General features: G+C 45.6%; 7 protein-coding genes across 8 annotated transcripts; 4 read left to right on the top strand and 3 right to left on the bottom strand.

Moving 5' to 3' along the window:
* Positions 1–607: 607 nt before the first annotated feature.
* LOC128252735 (protein artichoke) lies at positions 608–8,707 on the top strand. Its single transcript, XM_052980718.1, has 7 exons — positions 608–1,210; positions 3,110–3,250; positions 3,438–3,597; positions 4,066–4,429; positions 4,778–5,067; positions 5,130–5,276; positions 5,347–8,707. The coding sequence occupies exons 2-7, from the start codon at positions 3,114–3,116 to the stop codon at positions 8,467–8,469; spliced, it is 4,221 nt and encodes a 1,406-aa protein (XP_052836678.1). The 5' UTR covers positions 608–1,210; positions 3,110–3,113; the 3' UTR covers positions 8,470–8,707.
* Positions 8,708–9,181: 474 nt separating this feature from the next.
* LOC128252737 (prostatic acid phosphatase) lies at positions 9,182–11,440 on the bottom strand. Of its 2 annotated transcripts, XM_052980722.1 has the most exons (6): positions 11,290–11,440; positions 11,030–11,225; positions 10,867–10,965; positions 10,121–10,810; positions 9,799–10,057; positions 9,182–9,737 (listed from the first exon to the last, which is right to left on the bottom strand). In XM_052980722.1, exons 2-6 carry the CDS (start codon positions 11,186–11,188, stop codon positions 9,628–9,630), a joined length of 1,317 nt encoding a protein of 438 aa, XP_052836682.1. In that variant the 5' UTR covers positions 11,189–11,225; positions 11,290–11,440; the 3' UTR covers positions 9,182–9,627. The 2 variants fall into 2 exon arrangements, with proteins under 2 accessions (XP_052836682.1, XP_052836681.1); XM_052980721.1 differs by lacking the exon at positions 11,290–11,440 and having other exon boundaries at positions 11,030–11,239.
* A 117-nt stretch (positions 11,441–11,557) lies between these two features.
* LOC128252738 (heterogeneous nuclear ribonucleoprotein A0) lies at positions 11,558–13,313 on the bottom strand. Its single transcript, XM_052980723.1, has 5 exons — positions 13,209–13,313; positions 12,851–13,136; positions 12,190–12,793; positions 11,911–12,132; positions 11,558–11,857 (listed from the first exon to the last, which is right to left on the bottom strand). Exons 1-5 carry the CDS (start codon positions 13,215–13,217, stop codon positions 11,806–11,808), a joined length of 1,173 nt encoding a protein of 390 aa, XP_052836683.1. The 5' UTR covers positions 13,218–13,313; the 3' UTR covers positions 11,558–11,805.
* A 4-nt stretch (positions 13,314–13,317) lies between these two features.
* Positions 13,318–15,090, top strand: LOC128252736 (spindle assembly abnormal protein 6 homolog). Its single transcript, XM_052980719.1, has 4 exons — positions 13,318–13,596; positions 13,657–14,508; positions 14,568–14,901; positions 14,962–15,090. Exons 1-4 carry the CDS (start codon positions 13,423–13,425, stop codon positions 15,018–15,020), a joined length of 1,419 nt encoding a protein of 472 aa, XP_052836679.1. The 5' UTR covers positions 13,318–13,422; the 3' UTR covers positions 15,021–15,090.
* LOC128252739 (coiled-coil domain-containing protein 12) lies at positions 15,090–15,761 on the bottom strand. Its single transcript, XM_052980724.1, has 2 exons — positions 15,501–15,761; positions 15,090–15,438 (listed from the first exon to the last, which is right to left on the bottom strand). The coding sequence occupies exons 1-2, from the start codon at positions 15,635–15,637 to the stop codon at positions 15,090–15,092; spliced, it is 486 nt and encodes a 161-aa protein (XP_052836684.1). The 5' UTR covers positions 15,638–15,761.
* A 259-nt stretch (positions 15,762–16,020) lies between these two features.
* LOC128252223 (uncharacterized) lies at positions 16,021–17,759 on the top strand. The gene is made up of 2 exons (XM_052979788.1): positions 16,021–16,360; positions 16,430–17,759. Exon 2 carries the CDS (start codon positions 16,536–16,538, stop codon positions 17,757–17,759), a length of 1,224 nt encoding a protein of 407 aa, XP_052835748.1. The 5' UTR covers positions 16,021–16,360; positions 16,430–16,535.
* Positions 17,760–18,028: 269 nt separating this feature from the next.
* On the top strand, positions 18,029–18,597 carry LOC128252226 (uncharacterized). Its single transcript, XM_052979791.1, has 2 exons — positions 18,029–18,351; positions 18,456–18,597. The coding sequence occupies exons 1-2, from the start codon at positions 18,044–18,046 to the stop codon at positions 18,565–18,567; spliced, it is 420 nt and encodes a 139-aa protein (XP_052835751.1). The 5' UTR covers positions 18,029–18,043; the 3' UTR covers positions 18,568–18,597.
* Positions 18,598–18,912: the final 315 nt, after the last annotated feature.

The following is an 18,912-nucleotide window of genomic DNA, read 5'->3' as shown; positions in this document are numbered from 1 at the left end:
CTCGAATTTTTAGTACCGCCTCGGATTTTAGATCCATCAGGAGAATGCAGATAGAGAAAGGGGAATCTTTATTGATTATTTTCTTTTCAAGACCACTAATTATGTAGTATATAAAATCAATCAATCTGTCAACATTCTATGCTATTTATCTATAGGTTTTAGTTTTTTGATGGTTTTCACTTTCAAAGCGAACCAATAAAAATGTAATTATAATTCATTCATAAAATCGCATTATTTTGCTTTTGAATTTAGAGAATCGAAGTGAATAAAGTACATTATTAGATTTGATTTTTAATTTAAAATTATATTAAATCAATAACTATGTTTTTTTTAAGGGCTTTAAACCCTTTTTAGTTTTCAAAGCGAACGAATAAAAATGTTTTTTTTGGGTATGCTTGACTTTATAAAGATAGTGTAAGTAATTTTCACTGACAAATAATATGAAACGTTTCTTATCTAAGACACTTTATGATTTCCCTCTGAAGGTAACACTTGCCATTCTAGTTACTTGATTTTAAGACCAAAAGCCATGGAGGCTTGATGATCTAGTTTCTTGCTGTGCATCGGGGCAAACCAGTTTCACCTGGAGAGCGGCTCCAGAGAGCTTGGCCCAAAGGCGAAGCCTAGTCAGCTCGGCTTTCGACCAGCTTCAGTTGTGTTGCGGAGCTCAGATGGAGCGGACTTAGCGGAAGTGAAAGAAGTGGGCCCAAACTCAGACCACAATTCGATCCGATCCGATTCGAACCTAACCGTTCCCAAACGAACCGGCGGTGGAGAACGCGACAGACGAAGGCGAACGCTGCAAAATTGTTACCGCTGCGCATGCGCAGACTGGCCGTACTCGTACTTGTTGTTGCGCTGGCTTGGCTTAATTACTAGCGCCCCCCGCTAAAAAGTCCTCCCCATTTTAGTTGTTTGTCTGCATTTTTCATCGGGCGCCAGTGTGTGTGTTAGTGAGTGTTAGAGGCCATCTCTCTGGGAAAACATTCTTCCCGAGCGGAGCTTTCTTTTTGTGTATAACAAAAGAGAACTAGGCAACACAAAAAAAAAAAAAAAAAAAACAAACAAACGTAAACAAGGCATCGCGAACTTGTGCAATCCAGCGACAAAAACAAAAGACCCGCGCAGTGGTTCCCAAGCCAAAAAAAAAAAACAACACTGCTGAAGTGCAATTTACAAGCAGCGCCCAAAAAACACACAAAAAGAAAATGTAAGCCAAGAGTATAAATTAAAAATATAATGAAACAGGTTACGAGAAGAGAAAAACCGAGATGTGTGATTAACATATTTCCCATCAAAGCGTTTACACGCAATGCGAAGTGTACCTGTATCTGTATCTGTATCTGTTACCCGTGTATCTTGGCACTAGTATCTGTATCTGTATCCGTATCTGTGAAACAAGAAGTTGATCCGATCCGATCGAGACCCATCCCCATTCCATATCGAACCCCATCCATGTGGCAATGCAACCTTGAAGCTGTCCACTATATCGAATTGCATGTCGCCTCTGCATTTCAATGAGCAAAATAGCGTTTTCGGGGAGATTTTGAAATCCAGAGTCGTTTTATTTTCGTTTTATGGACACTATAAATTTACATGCGTTAACTTGCTTGTTTGTCTTGCTGTGGATATCACCGATCTTTGAGCAAACAGGGGCGAAAAAGACTGGCCAAATACCGTCTATGATTGCCCATGGACCGCAGAGTAAATAGCACAAGTAACGCAAAACCAAAAATAATGCAAATAGAAATACGGCCAGACGTAAAAGTATTTTTTTTTTTGTTGTTGTTTGGTTTTTTTCTTGTTTTGGTGTCAGTGCGCATTAAAAAGCAAACAGTAACCAATGAACACGGCCAACAACAACAACCAAACATCAGCAAAAACAACAACCAACCACCGTCGACCGTACTACCAATAACGGTACAACTAATACTGCGAGAGTGAGAACCAAGAATCCAGGTCCAAAGTGTTAGAGCCACAAAAAGATCATGGCTCAACGAATCACTCATGCGCTGCCGAAAGGAGTTTATATAATAGTAGCACGGTATAACTTCTTTGAATAAAGATATCAGCATGCTAATATGCATTTATTAGTGAAAATGTCTTTATCTATGAATATATGAGCTATTCAACATACCAAAATTAACTATTAATATTATATATGTATTACATTCTGCATTTTTAGTGCCAACAGCCAAGAAAATAATACAATCATTATAATGCTATCATAGTGATATTCATCAACTAGTTAATTTCCAATGATACCTAAATCATTAATTCAATTTATGGTCTTTGAAAAACGAAGAATATAAAATTATGTCTTTAAATTTTGTTTAAAATAAGAATATGTTCCTATTGGGCTTAAAAAATTGTTTAGTAACCCGAAAATAAAGCTTTACAAATATTTACCTAATGATAAATGAAATTCTTGTTGGTCAATTTAAGTTGAAAGGGTTTCACTATCGCAAGCTTTACTGTTTGATGCAAAAATTAGCGCTTACTTATGAAGCATGAATTGGAATTTTGCTAATTAAAACTACAGCTATAATGGATGCTCACAGATATCTATGTTAAATCTATTATTAAATATGAATTATTATTGCTTCATAGATTCAGCATGCTGCTTAAAACAATTCTTGACAACATTTTAAAGACTTCAATCAAACCCAAAGATATTGTCAGAGCTTAGAGTTTTGAAGACTGCTCAATAAGTCGGCAACAAATGCCTTTAATATGTCAGCATTACCAAAATTACTCATACCACTCGTTGGCAGCCTCACTCTCTGCTCTTTGTTGGCCAGTTCGCTTGATTATAGCCTTCGTTCTTTCGATCGGACCTTGGTGGCTACGATCGACCATTGTTTTTATTGTTGACCACAAATATGCGGCTTGGACCGAAATAGACAGAGACATCGGTATGCAAATCAAATGTTCTAAGCGAACGCGGCGATAATGGGGGAAATGACCAAATACGATACGGAATACGGAATACTGAGCGTGGCACCTGGCCAGCGAAAAGATCTCTTCTTGAAACGAGTTTCACCCGTCCAATGCCAAACAGATCGGGGACTAGAAACCCAATATTAATAGTGCCATTCCTCGATTGCAGCGAAATGGAAGCGTGGAAGCAGCTGCCAAACGAGGGGCGTTTTCTGCTGCTGCTCTTGATCTGCATCTCCCACTTGGGCCTGCCAATCCTCGCCTGGCGCCCCTGTCCGGAGCTCAGTCCCGCCCTCCGTCTGCCATGCAGGTGAGTAGTCATTGCCATAGCCATGCATACAGGTGGTGGCCACATAATAGACAAGCGACAGCGAATTTCCGCCGTCGGCTGGGTATTATTTTAATATCACAAAATTACCGACAACTGCAATTTGTCAACCGATGTCGATTCATTTGGCTTTGTTTCGCTGCAATCAACTGACTGGCGACAATTACAGGTGCAATGTGGTTCCGTTTGCGGCGACTGGTCAACTGGGAGCCGTGGCCATGGACTGCGATCGCGTTGTCTTCCACGGCGACGCACCGCAACTGCCTTATGGAGCGCCCATCGTGGCGTATACGCAACGTCACAGCGGCCAACAGGTGCTGCCCGCCCAGGTGAGTGTCGCAATTTGGCCAGAGATAAGCCGCACAGAAATAATGGGATTTCAACACTTAAACGATGATCTCACAGGCACAATAAAGGTTTCGAAATCGCGTTTAATCAGATCTTATTTGTTATTGACTTGGCGCATGACAAATATATATAATTTCATTTACTCTCGTTATATTCATTTAGTCTTAATTATATTTATTTATAAAGTACAAAAAACCTTTAATTTGATTGGCTTATAATTTTTGTACATTTCAATATTATTATTTTTAATTTGAAATTTGAATAGTTTCTTTCACATTTTGTTTCACTTTTCATCGCATTGTTTAAGTGCTTAAATACCATAAGTTTGTCTAAGAAATTCAACTGTTTCAAAAAACCTTAACCAATTTTTACCAAAAAACATTAATTTTCAAGTTTCCTTTGTGTTTTGGCCTATTAAACTAAATTGTCTCTATATTTTAAAACCACAGACATTTGGACAATTGAAGCTAACCATTGAGGAGCTGGACCTGTCCTACAATTTAATCCGAAGGATTCCCGAAAAAGCTTTCGATGGTCTGAAGGATTCACTGAACGAGCTGCGATTGGCAAACAATTTGTTGGGCGACAACCTGAATCCCATCTTTTCCACCGCCGAATTGCACGTACTGAAGAACCTACGCATTCTGGATTTGTCCGGCAACAAGATAAAGCAAATCGAAGAGGGTCTGCTCAAGGGCTGTGTGGATCTGAAGGAGTTCTACATCGATCGCAACAGCTTGACGGCAGTGCCCACCAACTCCCTGAATGGACCAAGTGCCCTGAGACACCTGTCGCTGCGCCAAAACCAGATTGGTAAGACCGATTAGTCTGTACATAATGTGTATGATTGAGAGTTGGGTGTGCAATCGAAACCGCAACTGGTATAATTAAAAACGAAAACAGCAATTGTTATTGTAAGCAAAATAATTACTTGTCGCTATAGCCTTGAGTTAAATAATTAATTTGATTGTAAAGAATACCAAGATGCATTATAATGTGTGCCTTTAAGCTCTTATTCAGTTCTTATTCAATTTCAATTCCATGATCTAGACTATAATTATTAGAATTATGTTGCGCTTAAGTATGGAGCCCCGATCAATATTTATTTAACTTAACTTGAGTTGAATACAATGCTAATAATAATATAATCTTTATCCGCAGGATCTCTACTTCAGGATTCTTTTAATGCGCAGCGTCAGCTGGAGATCATCGATCTGCGACACAATATTATTCGGAGTATCGACAGCCAGGCCTTCAAGGGACTGCAAAAGATCCGGGAAATCAAGCTTTCCGGCAATCGCATCAGTCACCTGAACAGCGATGTTTTTGAGAAACTGCAGTCTCTGCAAAAGCTGGATCTTTCCGAGAACTTCTTCAGCCAGTTTCCCACAGTGGCCCTGGCGGCGGTTCCCGGAGTTAAGCACCTGAACCTGTCCTCTAATATGCTACAGGTAAGAGTTAATGATTTAAAGTTTTTGTTTATAATTCATTTACATTTATCCATTTTCCTTAGCAATTGGACTATACCCACATGCAGGTTGTCAGGACTTTGGAGAGCCTGGACATCAGTCGCAATACCATAACCAGCATTACACCGGGAACATTCCGGGAGATGGGCGCTCTTAAGTATCTGGACCTCAGCTTAAACTCTTTGAGAACGGTGAGTGTTTCTAGATGATAATGATGATCCATAACCATAACTTACAACCATGAAAATCCCACCTACTTAGATCGAAGACGATGCCTTGGAGGGTTTGGACAGCCTGCAGACTCTTATCATTAAGGACAACAATATCCTCTTGGTGCCGGGAAGTGCTCTTGGTCGCCTGCCTCAGTTGACATCCCTTCAGCTGGATTATAATCGCGTGGCGGCTCTGTCTGCGGAGATCCTTGGATCCCTCCAGGCTGGCGATATAACCACCCTGTCCCTATCCAGGAATGTCATTAGGGAACTACCGCCCGGCAGTTTCCAAATGTTTAGCAGCCTGCACACCTTGGATCTCTCCGGAAATTCCTTGGCTGTGATCAATGCGGACACTTTTGCGGGATTGGAGAGCACTTTGATGGCGTTGAAGCTATCGCAAAACAGGCTGACTGGATTGGGAGGAGCCCCATGGGTTTTGCCGGAGTTAAGGAGTCTGGATTTGAGTGGCAACAGCCTCACTGAATTACCCATTAACATATTCGAGGAGCTGGAGAACCTGCAATCCCTCAACCTGAGTGGCAATCACCTGACTCCTCTGACAGGAGCTCTCTTCAAACCCTTGGACCGCCTGCAGGTCATCGATCTAAGTCGCTGCAATATTCGCCAGATAAGTGGTGACCTCCTATCCGGCTTGCAGGACCTCAAGCGGATTCACCTCAACGACAACCAGTTGCAAGAGCTGCAGGATGGCAGCTTTGTCAACCTGTGGAACATTAGCTCCATTGATCTGTCCAACAATCACATTGCATCCATTCGCTCCGGGGCCTTTGTGAATGTGATGAAGTTGCAAAAGTTGAATCTCCGTGGCAATCAGTTGTCTGCCTTCAAGGGAGAGTACTTCAACACCGGAACGGGAATAGAGGAGTTGGACATTTCGGATAACCAGCTGAGCTACCTGTTTCCCTCCTCCTTCCGCATTCATCCCAGATTGAGGGAGATTCGAGCGGCCAACAATAGGTTTTCCTTCTTCCCGGCGGAGCTTATTTCCTCATTGCAATATCTGGAGCACATAGATCTGTCCCACAATCAATTGAAAACCATCGAGGAGCTGGACTTTGCCCGCCTGCCGCGACTTCGCACCCTGCTCGTCTCCAACAACCAACTGGACATGGTCAGCGAGATGGCCTTCCACAATTCCACGCAACTGCAAATTTTGGATCTGGCCCACAACAATCTGGATCGCATTGGGGAGCGGACCTTCGAGGGATTGGTGCGATTGGAGCAGCTCAACTTGGAGGGCAACCGACTATCGGAGCTTTCGGACGGAGTCTTCGAGCGCTCCAAGCTGCAGATGCTGGAGAATGTCAACCTGGCCCACAATCGCTTCGAATATGCTCCGTTGAGTGCCCTCCAAAGACAGTTCTTCTTTGTTTCTTCAGTGGATTTGAGCTATAACAAGATCAAGGAATTGCCAGGAGATGATAGCATTATGGTGAACATCAAAAGGATTGATCTGTCCTTCAATCCCTTGAGCCCCAAAGCAGTGCACAATGTTTTAAATGAGCCCAAAACAGTGAGGGAACTCAGTTTGGCGGGCACTGGCATTGAGCAGCTGGAACTCCTGGAGACCCCCTTCCTCCAGTTCCTGAATCTCTCCCACAACAAGTTGCGCAACGTGAAACCGGAGGTCTTCCAAAGGGTGACCCTACTGGAAACGTTGGACCTTTCGGGCAATATGCTGGAATCCCTAGACGATCTTTCCGGTGCCTGGCCTCAACTGCAGGTGCTCCAATCCCTGGATGTGTCCAATAATAGCTTTGAAATTGTGTCTCAGTCCAACTTTGGCAAGCTTGAGATGCTCCGATCGTTGCGTTTGAGCCACCTGCCGCAGTGCACCAGGATTGAGAAGAACGCCTTCAAGCAGCTGCCCAATCTGGTCAACCTGGAGGCCTACGATCTTCCCCTGCTTGGCTACCTGGATCTGCAGGGTATCTTGGAACTCCTGCCTGGCCTAGAACTGCTGGATATTGAAGTGAAGGACGCCAGCATCGGCAGCGAACAGATCCAGCCGTTGAAGCATCCGCGTCTGAGGAGCTTGGGAATCAGGGGAGAACGGCTAAAGTCCATATCCTCGGGTACTTTGGCGGGTCTAAAGAGCAACGACCTGAGTGTGCAGCTGAGGAACACCTCCCTGAGTGCCCTCCCGCCGGCGTTGCTGTTCCCGGTGCCGAGATCCTCCCACCTCAACCTGGATGTCGAGGGATCCAAGATCACAGTGCTGGTGCCGCAGTTCCTGAACGCTTTGGAGGATCGCAGAACCAGTCTGCAGCTGCGGGGATTGGCCAGCAATCCCGTTGTGTGCGATTGCAATGCTCGAGCCCTGCGCCGCTGGCTGCCCACTTCCGGAATGCCGGATGTGACCTGTGCATCGCCTCCGTACCTGGTCAACCGGAAGCTCACCGAGGTGGGAGATGATGAGCTGACGTGCGATGCCCGACGCATGACTTCTTCCACCTCCAGACCCACTGCCCCAGTGCCGCATCTGCTGAAGACCTCCAGCCAGCTGGTGACCAGGAGTAGCTCCACCACCGAGGAGCCCCTGATCATCTGGAGCCTGGAGCCCACACAGCCGCCCAGTTTGAAGAAGATCAAGACCAAGGCGCCACTGATGAAGGCCCAATCGCCGATTATCAGTAACGACGACACGCTCATCATAGGCATCGTGGGTGGAGTGGTGGCGTTCATAGCCATACTCATCATCATTATCTGCATCATCCGGCTGCGCATGAGCAATGTGGAGTACCAGCAGAATGCGGCGATGATAGGCATCCCGGCGGGCATGCAAATGGGTGCCCACAATGCGGCGTACAACTACAAGAATGGGGCGGGAGCAGCGCTATATGCGGTGCCGCCATATCAGGCCAGCTACGCCACTCTGCCGCACAAGACGGCCTCCATCCACCAGTCCAGCCAGAATCTCTCCCAGCGCCAGCAGCAGCAGCAACAGCAGCAACAGCAACAGCAGCAACAGCAACAGGTTGCTGCGGCGGCAGCGGCCTACTCGACCATGTCCCGCATGTCGTACTTCAGCGGCGCGGGCGGCGGAAACGGCGATGGAGCCGAAAGCCTGACGCACCAGCACCAGCATCCGCACCAGCATCAGCATCAGCCCTATATCATTTACTCGGATGACAAGGCCTACAGATAAGCCCCTTCGATCAAGGGGCCTCTTCATCTTTCCCACTCCTCCACTCTGTCCATTTCAATCTCAGTCAGTCAGTCAGGCGCATCGCCGCTAAACAGGTTCTACATTATATCGCCGCTCTCAGCCAACGTTGTATATAGACTTAAAAAACATTCTAACTGTAACCCTAACTATATCTATGTCTAACCATAATTAAGTGCAAGCAAATCGCTTATGCGGAATAAACAAATCTAGTATAATACACACTTGAAGTCTAATTGTGAGGGCGAAAAACCGTGGGGTTATTTACGCAGCTGATTATCAGGTATTTATAAAAAACTTCATGAAAAACCCAGCCTAGAAGCCATTGAATTTTTGAATCTGATAAAAATAGATACAAGTTTCTAGCCTAACTTAAAAGACATAACAAATGTCCAATATCTATGTGGTTGTTGTCTTCCGTGACATTGAACAGTTCTAATAACAACACCAATTCGTTATCTTATATTGCCTTCAAAAAGTTTGGAGTTTATCACGTATACGTATGGATACACTGATAAACAACTTCTACTTCCCTTAAATAATAGCATAACAAAAGTCTCTTGAAACTGATTTTTCTTATCAGTAACTAAACAAATGAGGCACCTCTTAACTTGATTACATAAGCTCATTACCTTCGCCATCGATTTAAACAGTTCTTGCCTTAAAAATAAGTCAACAAAGACACAGAGCACACTTTGGATTTGAGCATTTTTAATACAATAAATTTTTCATCCAAGATAATTTCATAAAAATGTACATGTATATGTGTATAAATATGTTATGTATGTATATATGTATGCAACTTCAAGATCGCTTTTCACAGTCTTTGTATTCCATATCTTTCACTGAATAACAACAACAACCAGTTATCATTCCATTTAAATGCTAAATAATTTGTGTTTATCAAATGCACAAACTTAAACTAACAAAACTAGTCGAAACAAACAGACTCTGGGTGAAATGCAGGTTTTAACTAAGTAGTAACCACGATTAACAACAACAACAGTTTGAGACTGGCAGTTCCACTCAAAAGCAACTTAGGATGAGAAAGAAAATTAATCACTTTGACAATTAGACAGCTGGCAAGGCCCTAAATTCTGATTCAAGTAATGCCTTCCAGTGAATGGCGAAGGTATCCGGCTAGGCCATTTGAGAGTACGAGGTATACAGCTTGTAGTTGCGCCGGCGGTAGTAAATCATGAGGCCATAGCTTGCGAATAGCAGCGCAATAATGATTAATATGAGAATGCCTGATAAAAGAAAGATAATGCTTTAATTCCATTAGAACGCCATAATCATTGATTGACTCACCCGTCGCCGCGCCCAAATTGGCCTCCTCATAGGTCATCATCATCGTAGAGCGTGTGCACTCGTGCTCCCAATCCCAGGGAAGGACATCCTGATAAAGTGCTCCAAATTTTTCCAGCCGGCAGGACACACCACATCCGGGTATATACAGGGGCAGAGGCTCAGCGGTAGTATTCTTGTAGAAAATCGACACCAGTGGCGTATTGCTCTCATCCACACGCAACTCCAGCATAATACACGCCGTGTAGGGAGGACTATGGAGCTGTGGAATCATATATATGTAGCTTAAAATAGTCACCCAGTCGACGCTGTGTCAATATCTTACCTCAAACAGTTTTAAAGCGTTTAAAACATTGGCTATGGTGGTATCATGAGCACTATATATCCACATTGAGAGATCTGGTTTCAGGCGTCCGGAAAATTTGTCGTCAAACCGTTTGTACATATCCAGCAGCAGTGGCCCCGCCTTTAGTCTGGCTAACTTTCGCGTGTAAGAACTGATGGCAAAAGCGAAATTAGCCACATAAGTGAGTTCCTCGCCGCCGTAAACCTTTTCAGTCCATTTCGGCAGTGTCCTGTTGTACAGATTTTCAATAAACAAGGTGTTATTGAGATACTGAGCATCCACGAAACTCTTGACAGACGTTCCGCTTTTCTCGCTCAAGTAGGCAAAGAGACCTCGGTGTTTCTCGGTCATAGCCTTGAATTCTGGCGACGATTCCAGAGCGGCCAGCTCGTGATCGTAGGCGGGACACGGAGCTTTGGCGGCCAGAATGTGATCCTCCTTCTCGGGGATGGTGTGAATGGGTATGGGCTGCCATTTGATGTCGGAATTCCATATGTCTTCACCCTGTGGCTCGTAGAGACCAGCCAGATTGGACTGGGCACTCATGAGGGTGCGATCCACGTCCGTGGACTGGACATAGATGTCCTGGTTGGAATATTTGGAGGGCAGAAGGGCTGAATAACGCTTTCTTAGCCATTTGCCCAGGTCGTAGTGCTCTTGCTTTCCCAACTAGTGGATGGAAATGAAGTTAAGCCAGGGTTTTGTCTTCCCAAGGAGCTACTTACATTGGTCAACTGGCCCCAGCCGGTGGGCCAGTAATTGAGATCGCCCCAGGGATCCGTGGGATATGGATCTACAGGTGTTCTGTCGCCGTGGCGATATATCTGCAAAAGCATTAGCGATAAAACGGGGGCGCTTCGCACACAAACAAACAAGCGAGTCTCTTACCACATGCACAAACTTCAGTTGGCCAGGCAGTGTGGCCAACATATCTGGCTGGTGACCTTCGGCATTTGCATAGTCGTGCAGGGCATTGGCCAACCCGAAAAACAGCACACAGATCACAGAGATCAGTATGAGGCAGCGCTGGCGGAGGTCGTTCCACATTTTCAGAGCCACACTTGTTACAAGTGACCCACAGCGACTGCGGGAAAACATATGTGAGCATACGGGGATTACAGGTTATGGGCTGGGTGCGTGTCCCTTACCTCAACCGAATAACTGGCGATCTGGTCGTGCGTCGTTTGCATATATACAGCTGGCAACCTGAAGTTTAAGCACTTGTCATATTTCCTTGTTTATACACTTTTGGTGGGAACAAGTTTTGATAACTAAATCAACACAACAAAGCTTTGTTCGCCCGATAACGATTGTTGGGCCCCAAGCAACCCTGAACTGTAACAGTAATTCCTTGGCGGGCGATTCGAAATTTAAACTACATTTGGTATTTATGATTGTATTGATTGACTCGTCGTATCTAGTTGCACACAAGTAATATGATTATTTAAGTATTGCATAAATATTGAAACAATCTTAACTACGAATAACAAATATACTGTTTGATGTTGGTCTTAAGACTACACGGCTATAGGACAAATTAAAAAAAAAACGTCGGCTTAACTAAAAGATTCTTCGCGCGAAACAATGGAAAACAAAATTCGGCTATTACATTATTAATTGGAGTACACGAGGACTGGCAAACATCATTGTGGCGTTGCACTTGCTTAAAATCTTCTATTACCGCCCATATTTGGTCCGGGTCTAGGCCCGCTGAAGCTGAAAAGGCACAATATTAATACATATTTTAAGAACAAATTAGTTTTACGCACCGGTTTCTTTGGCTTGGCGCTCCGCCTCCGCTGCCCAAAGGTGGAAACTCCGAGTGATATGCATTCATTCCATTCTGATTGTGATTTTTACCTCCTACCCCTCCACGTTTATTTGAACCTCCTCCACCTCCTGGTTGGCTGTTGGATTCGTGGCTGCTGTCACGTCTGGCATTAAAGCCTGCACCTCCATTAAAGAAACCACGTCCCCCTTGTGGATTTCCTCTAATTATAAAAAAAATATGGTTGAAAGGCGGTTAAACAATTTATCGTTTTACCTACCCATTGGCTCCCCTATTGCCCGAATTCATGGGTCCATTCCCAAAGCGTCCAAAGCCCATTTGCTGCTGCTGATGCTCCACTGGCAGGGCAAAGCCACGTCGATCCTGCCGCACATGGTTGGCAGCTCCAGCTCCAGGGCCTCCTCCTCCGCCCCTCTGATTCATGGATCCTCCTCCTCCGCCGCCTAAGCTGCCACCATGGAAGTCACTACTGCTTCCTCCTCCAAATCCGCTGGTTGGACTGTTCTTAAAGTTCCTCCTCCCAGCCTGTGGTCCATTGTTGTCCCGCTGCTGAAACCGATTGTTGCTAAAGCGTCCTCCGTTGCCCTCGTTTCCGCCGAACTTGCCTGCGGCTGCAAATTTGTTCCTAAATCCCTGACCCTGAGTGGAAGCCTCGTTGTTGTGTGGTGGGCCCTTGGCGTAAGGAGCACTGCGCTGTTGCCTGTAGCTGGACTCGTTCCTAACGGGTCCGAATTTGTTGGGGCTGGAATTGGAACCCCGAGGGCCTCCGCCTTCGTTGGAATATCTGCCTCCGGCTTCTTCGCGGAAGTTGCGCTTGAAGTTGTTACCAGATTCCAGTCTCTTATCGGTGGTGCCACTTTGACCTGCAGGTTATGGTTTATGCGTAAGATTATACATTTCCGGAGAGAGTAATAGCTTACCCTCTGACGCTCTGCGTCCTGGATTGTCACCAGAACCGGGGGCTCCGCGGCTACCAACACCAGGGCCATATTTTGGTCTGCCCGCCTCCACCACTATGGGCTGGCCCTTGAAGACGGTGCCATTCAAGGCGGCTATGGCCGCATCCGCCATGTCCGTGTTTTCCAAGTGGACGAAGGCGCAGCGGTTCATCACGTCGCATTCCACCACCGATCCGTAATTGGAGAACAGGCGACGCAGTTCGTCCGGCTTGCAGCGCGGCAGGCTCCCGACGAACACCTTGGCGGTCTGCATGGATAAAGCTAGCGGATTACTCTGCACAATCCAGCGGCGGCGGCTACATCTTTAACTCTTACGTACAGTAGACATGTATTTATTTTTCTCTATAAGTTTTCGCTTTTCTTCTTTTATTAATTAGAGATGGGCAACTGGCACCTGACCGGGCAGTGTGACCAGATGACGTGCTCGCCACGCACATCTCTAACTGCAATTGCTATCGATAGACCCAAGCCTTTGCTTTTGTTTACAATTGAAATATTTAAAAAACTTATATTTAACAACCGCCTGAACTCAAATGTGGCCTCCCGGGAGCGAGGATAGCTACTTTTCAAACATGGATTACAGCAAGAACGTGGTGAGCATCCTGCCCAGCGTGGAAATGCTGGTCAGCTTCAATGGCGACATGACGCGGTCCAATAAGCGGTCATGTTTACTGTACGCGGAGCGGATGGATTTCAAGGAGTTGCTGGTGAGTTTTTGCATGACGATTTGGTCGGATATAGCCTCAAAAACATCCTTTACCCAACAGCAACTCCGTTTGGCGGAGAAGTCCGATCAAAGGCGGATGTACATCACCACCGTGGACAGCGCCTCCTTCCAGGATCTCAAACAGGATCAGTCACTGAACGTAACATTTTCTGGGTTCATGGACAATGTAGTGCGTATGCTGAAGGACTGTCAGTCTGGCAAACTTGAGCTGCACCTGACTGGAAGGGACCAGAATCTTTCAGCCGGCAGAGAAACTCACGACTACCACCTGCAGTTCGTGGAAATAAGATCTTTTAAGAACCTGGTCCATCTAAGCCTGCCCTGTCGTTCTGCTCCCTTGAACACCGTACTCTTCTATATCAACATCATGCTAGATAACTCCCACAAAAAACAATATATGCTGGAGCAGAATATCCAGCAAATTCAAGTGGAAATGAACTCACAACGTTCGCAGATGGATCGATTGAGCACGGAAAACAGCAATCTCAGAGAAGCCTTGGCTGAGAATACACGTATCCTGGAAGAAAAGCATACCGTAGAGATCCAGCAGTTCCAGGAAAAACTCGCCAAGGTAAACGAGCAGCGGAGCAATGAGCTGGAGAGGAATCGCAGAGCGATCTCTGGCATCCAGGCTCAAATGGAAAAGGCTTGCCTGGAAAAAGCTGACCTAAAATCTGCCCAAGAACAGGCAGAAAAGCGATGTCAAACCCTGGCAGAGGAGTTATCCTGCTGCAAATCACGGGTGTGCACTTTAAAGGAGCAGAACGACAAGCTACACGGTGATTTAGCCAATGCCAGGAAGCAGGAACGCAAGTTGGAGTACAAGATTGAGGATCTGAAGCAGCACACAGCCGAGTTGCAGGATCACATTCAAAAGGGTAACAAGGAGAAGGTATGTTAGAAACATTACATTATTTTGTGGGATAAGCAAATCCTTTTTTGTCTTCTTAGGCCAACATGTCCGCTGAACTGGAGGCTGAAAAGAAGATCCTGCACACCAAGCGAAAGGCATTGGAAATGGCATCTGAGGAGATATCCAAGGCCAACCAGATAATCCTCAAGCAAAGTCAAGAGTTGCTAAATCATAAGAAAACAATTGCCTGGCGCACTGAGGTGGCTCTGCAGCAGGAGAAGGATGTCCAGGCCAAGGAGAGTCTACTAACCCTGCGCGAAGAAGAACTGCGTCAGGCGCGAATAACCATTGAAAAGCTGCGGGAGGAAATCCCCCAGCAACTGCAATCTATGCGCCTCTTTGCCGATGGGCTAGAGCAAAAGTATTCCAAACGTATGTACTAGACTTAACAATTGCTTTTGCTTTTACTCACTGACACTTAACTAATTCCAGAGATCCTCATTCTGAAAGAACGATTATCCATACCCAGTGGCAAAGAAAATCGACGCTAGTTTTTGCTTATTGTTAGTGCATTTCTCGTTTTTGTACAAGTTCAGTAAAGTTAGTTGTATTGTTCGGCTCTAGTCATAATCCTCCTGAACACTTTCACCTGCATGGGCGGTGGCCACATTCACCGCCTGGCTGATGTCCTCGATTTGGTTCAGTTTCAGCCGCTCCCGGATGAGCTCTGCAATGGCCTTTTGGGTGCGTCGTTCCAATCGCTCCAGCTTCTTGCTGGCATCCCGCTTAAGGTCCCAATCTGGTTTGCGAGGTGCTAAATTGGTTATATCAATCTCATCGATCACCATGGGCTGCTGCAGCAGACTCAGTTGGTCCTCCACAGCGGTTTCAATATTTCCCGTGGGCTCTTGGGTGAGAACTTCGCCGGTGGTGTTCTCATTTTGCGGTTTGTAGCTGCGGAATACGGGTCTGCAAGAGAATTAGGGGTAGTTTTGTAATGGTTTTATACCAAAATTCCATATTTTACTGACTTGGGTAACTTTTCACTGCCATCGGCGGTGTCTCCGCCTTTATTCTGCGCTTGTTCCCGCAATTTTTGCAGCCGCTCCTTGCGTTTCAGAGATTCTTCCGTCAGCTTTCCAACGCCATTGTTTTCCATTATGCCCATTTACAATTTAAATTTAAATAGTAATATATTTTTAGAGATTAATTTGTATCTTTTTTATTTGAGCCAGTGGTTTCCGCGTTTTATTTATTATTGTTTTCATTTGCAAGAGGTGTAACTTCGAAAGTTGTTCAACACTAAACAGCGTAATCGCTTTCGTTACTAATTATGTTAGGCTAGAAATGTATGTACATGTTATTTAGGTTTTTGTTTTAATTTCGAAGTTGGGAAGCTGGAATATAAAAATATATGATTCTCCATTTTGAATGGATAGGAATATAATTAAATTTCGGTTGTTTTAATCGAAAAATGTTAAAAAACCATATAAGTAGTAACGAATGTTCACTCCGAGTACCGTTCCATGGCGAACGGTCCTTTTAAAACTTTCAAAACTATCGATTAATCGATAGCGCCTAAGATGGATACACAACGTTTGTTTTTACGAGAGGGGAGGAAATCTGCTGTACTTTAGTGCAATTTAAACAAACAAAATAGACATATTAGCTATATTTCCCGCACTCTACGTCCCAGCAGTAACCCTATAGACGCATTCCAGACCGATGCAACTGTTCCGGGTCAGCGAGTAGGCGCAGCAACATCGACATCGGCAGTGCGCCCCCAGCTGCTGTTTTGGAGTAGCAAAAATAAACCAGAGCACAGCTCCCGCTCCCGAATAAATAGACGATTGCGATTGCGATTCCGATCCCTATTCCGATCCGCCTCGAGGTAACTTCTGTGGGCTATTAATGTCCATCGCTGGCTAACCAGTGCGTTTGTCTCTTTGCCCAATAAAAGGGAGCAGGTCCCATTGTCTTGCCTTGGCAGCAGCAGCAGCACCGATACCGAAACGAAACGACACGAGATTGCCCGGCCGGATCCAAGACGAAAGAGCGTTCTAAAAATGGAGTGGACGCGCGAGAAGACGCTGCTGCTGATCAGCCAGTACCGATGCCGTCGCGGGCTGTGGGACATGACGTGCGACGAGTACCGGAAGAAGGACGTCAAGCAGCGGCTCTTGAACGAAGTCAGCCAGGTGCTGGGCGGGAATATTGCGATCAACGAGCTGGAGAAGAAGTTCCACACGCTGCGCACGCAGTACCATCGCGAGATAAGTCGCATGAAACGCAAGGAGCCATACAACTCAAAGTGGTTTGGCTTCAAGAACCTGGAGTTCCTCAGCTCGCCCTACGCCTGCCGCTCCACAAAGGGTCGCCTGAAGACAGATCTCCAAGGCGACGAGAGAAAGTTTGCCCTAGGCGAGGTCACCGCGGACCACAACAGCGATAACAGCACGCCAGCGAACCAAAACAGCAGTAACATGAACGAGGAGTACCTCCGCAAGAGCCACGCCAGCAGCCGGGCCCAAGAGCTGGAGAAACTTATCGAGGAGACAACCAAAGACGTGGACGACATCGACGAGCCGGAACTGGAGGAGGCGGAAGCTAAGCCCAAGCAGGGCAAGGAGCTGAGCGTGCGCTATGTGAGCCTCAACGAGCAGGAGGAGACGGAGACCCTGGAGAATCACCATCAGACGCTGATGGACCTGCATCACCAGGGCAACACCGTGGAGGCCGTCAGTTTCCAGGCCAACGAGAGCGGCGAGCTGCACTACCAGTCCACTCAGTCCGCTCAGAGTACAGGCAACAACGCGCTGCATGTGGTGCCCACGCGGATCATCAAGATTCAGAGACGGGACACGGCTGGCGGGCAGGAGGACAGCTACTTTGAGGAGCACACCCAGCTGCATCCGCCGCAGGCCAAGCGCATGTACTACGAGGCCAGTCCAGCTGCGCACACGCACAACACCACCTCCATTCTGTCCCCTGCACTAGAAACCAATGCCAATGGCACGGCCAGCTCCCCTGGCATCACCATGAGCAACCTGCGCCTGCCCAAGGTCAATACGCCGCCCAAGCCAGCCCAGGTCCAGGTCCAGGCCATCCCCAGTCCGCCCCCGCCCACCATTGTCAGCCTGCCGCCGGCGCGCGATGAGTTCACCACGTACGGAGAGTACGTGGCCAACGAGATGCGGGCCATCAGCAATCGGGAGGTGCTCGTCGCCCTCAAGCACCGCATTAACACGGCCATTTTCGAGGCCAACATGGCCGAAATCACTCCGAAATAGATTGACAAGCGATCATTTTAGCTAGAGCTATTAACTACAATTTTAGGTTTAAGGCTGAAAATGCATTGTGTCCTCTTGTCTTTGTGCTTTTTATAGGTCCCCGTCACCTTTTATTCTTATTTGAATTTGTACATTTAACAGATATGTATGTAACGATTTAAATACTTAAGCCAAATATAAAATTTAGTGGAATTACAAAAAAAAATTTCATTTGGCAGCAGGCCTGTTTTAGTTCGTTTCGAGTTCAGGGAAAATTTATTGGCTTGTTTTTCTAGTTGTTCAAAATGCAGAACACCATTTGCGAACCGTTCACAAGTTGGCCCATGAAATTCGACATCAACCAGCTGGTGAAAGAGTTCCAACCGGAGGAAAAGGGGCGCGAAGTGGATGAAGACAAGTCGCCAAGGGACTTTCTCCACCTTCCCGACAATAATTGGGTGGTCCTGCCCAGTTTCAAGTATCAGTTTGAGCACCTAAATCCGTATCTATCCTGTCGCCAGAGCCAATACATGAGATGCCGCTTCCGAAAGTTTCTGGACAATGTCCCGAACAGATATGTAACCATTGCTTTGTACGGCTCCAATGTTAGCAAGTAAGTTTTTAGAGGAAATATGTCTCATTATTCTATACAATATACACTTATTAAGAAGTTGTTTTTGTGGCTCTCCAGAAAGTTATTATTGCCTTTATTTTTAGCATGCCCAAACCAAGACGGAAGAGTTTGAATGGTCAGTTCTACGGAGTGGATAACAAGCTTGCTCCCGTTCCAGCTGTTGGAGATCCACGCTCGTCTCCCCACCGAAAATAGTTAAACAATTCGCATTAAAATTAAAAATGTAGGGTATTTTTTTTTTTTGGACCTCCTTCAAAAGATTCTTTACCGGTTAAAATTACATTTATTCATATGCTAAAATTTAAATTTACATTTAGTTTTACCACATTGCGCGAAATTATACGTGTTTCACACAAGTTTTCAAGGAAGAAAATTCTGTATAAATAGAATTCTTTAAAAGTCATTTCTGACCTAAAATTATAACAATTTTTATCGGTAATAAAAAAAGGCTTTAAAATTTGAAAATCCTATAAGAAATGCTGCCAGACTGTCGGATTTTTACTGGACATTTTTACTTCCGCTAAAATCTACTTTTACGTT

This window comes from Drosophila gunungcola, chromosome 3R (assembly GCF_025200985.1).
Source record: "Drosophila gunungcola strain Sukarami chromosome 3R, Dgunungcola_SK_2, whole genome shotgun sequence".
NCBI classification, from domain to species: Eukaryota; Metazoa; Arthropoda; class Insecta; order Diptera; family Drosophilidae; genus Drosophila; species Drosophila gunungcola.
Note: the sequence above shows the minus strand (reverse complement) of the source record. Positions and strands in the feature narration are given on the sequence as shown.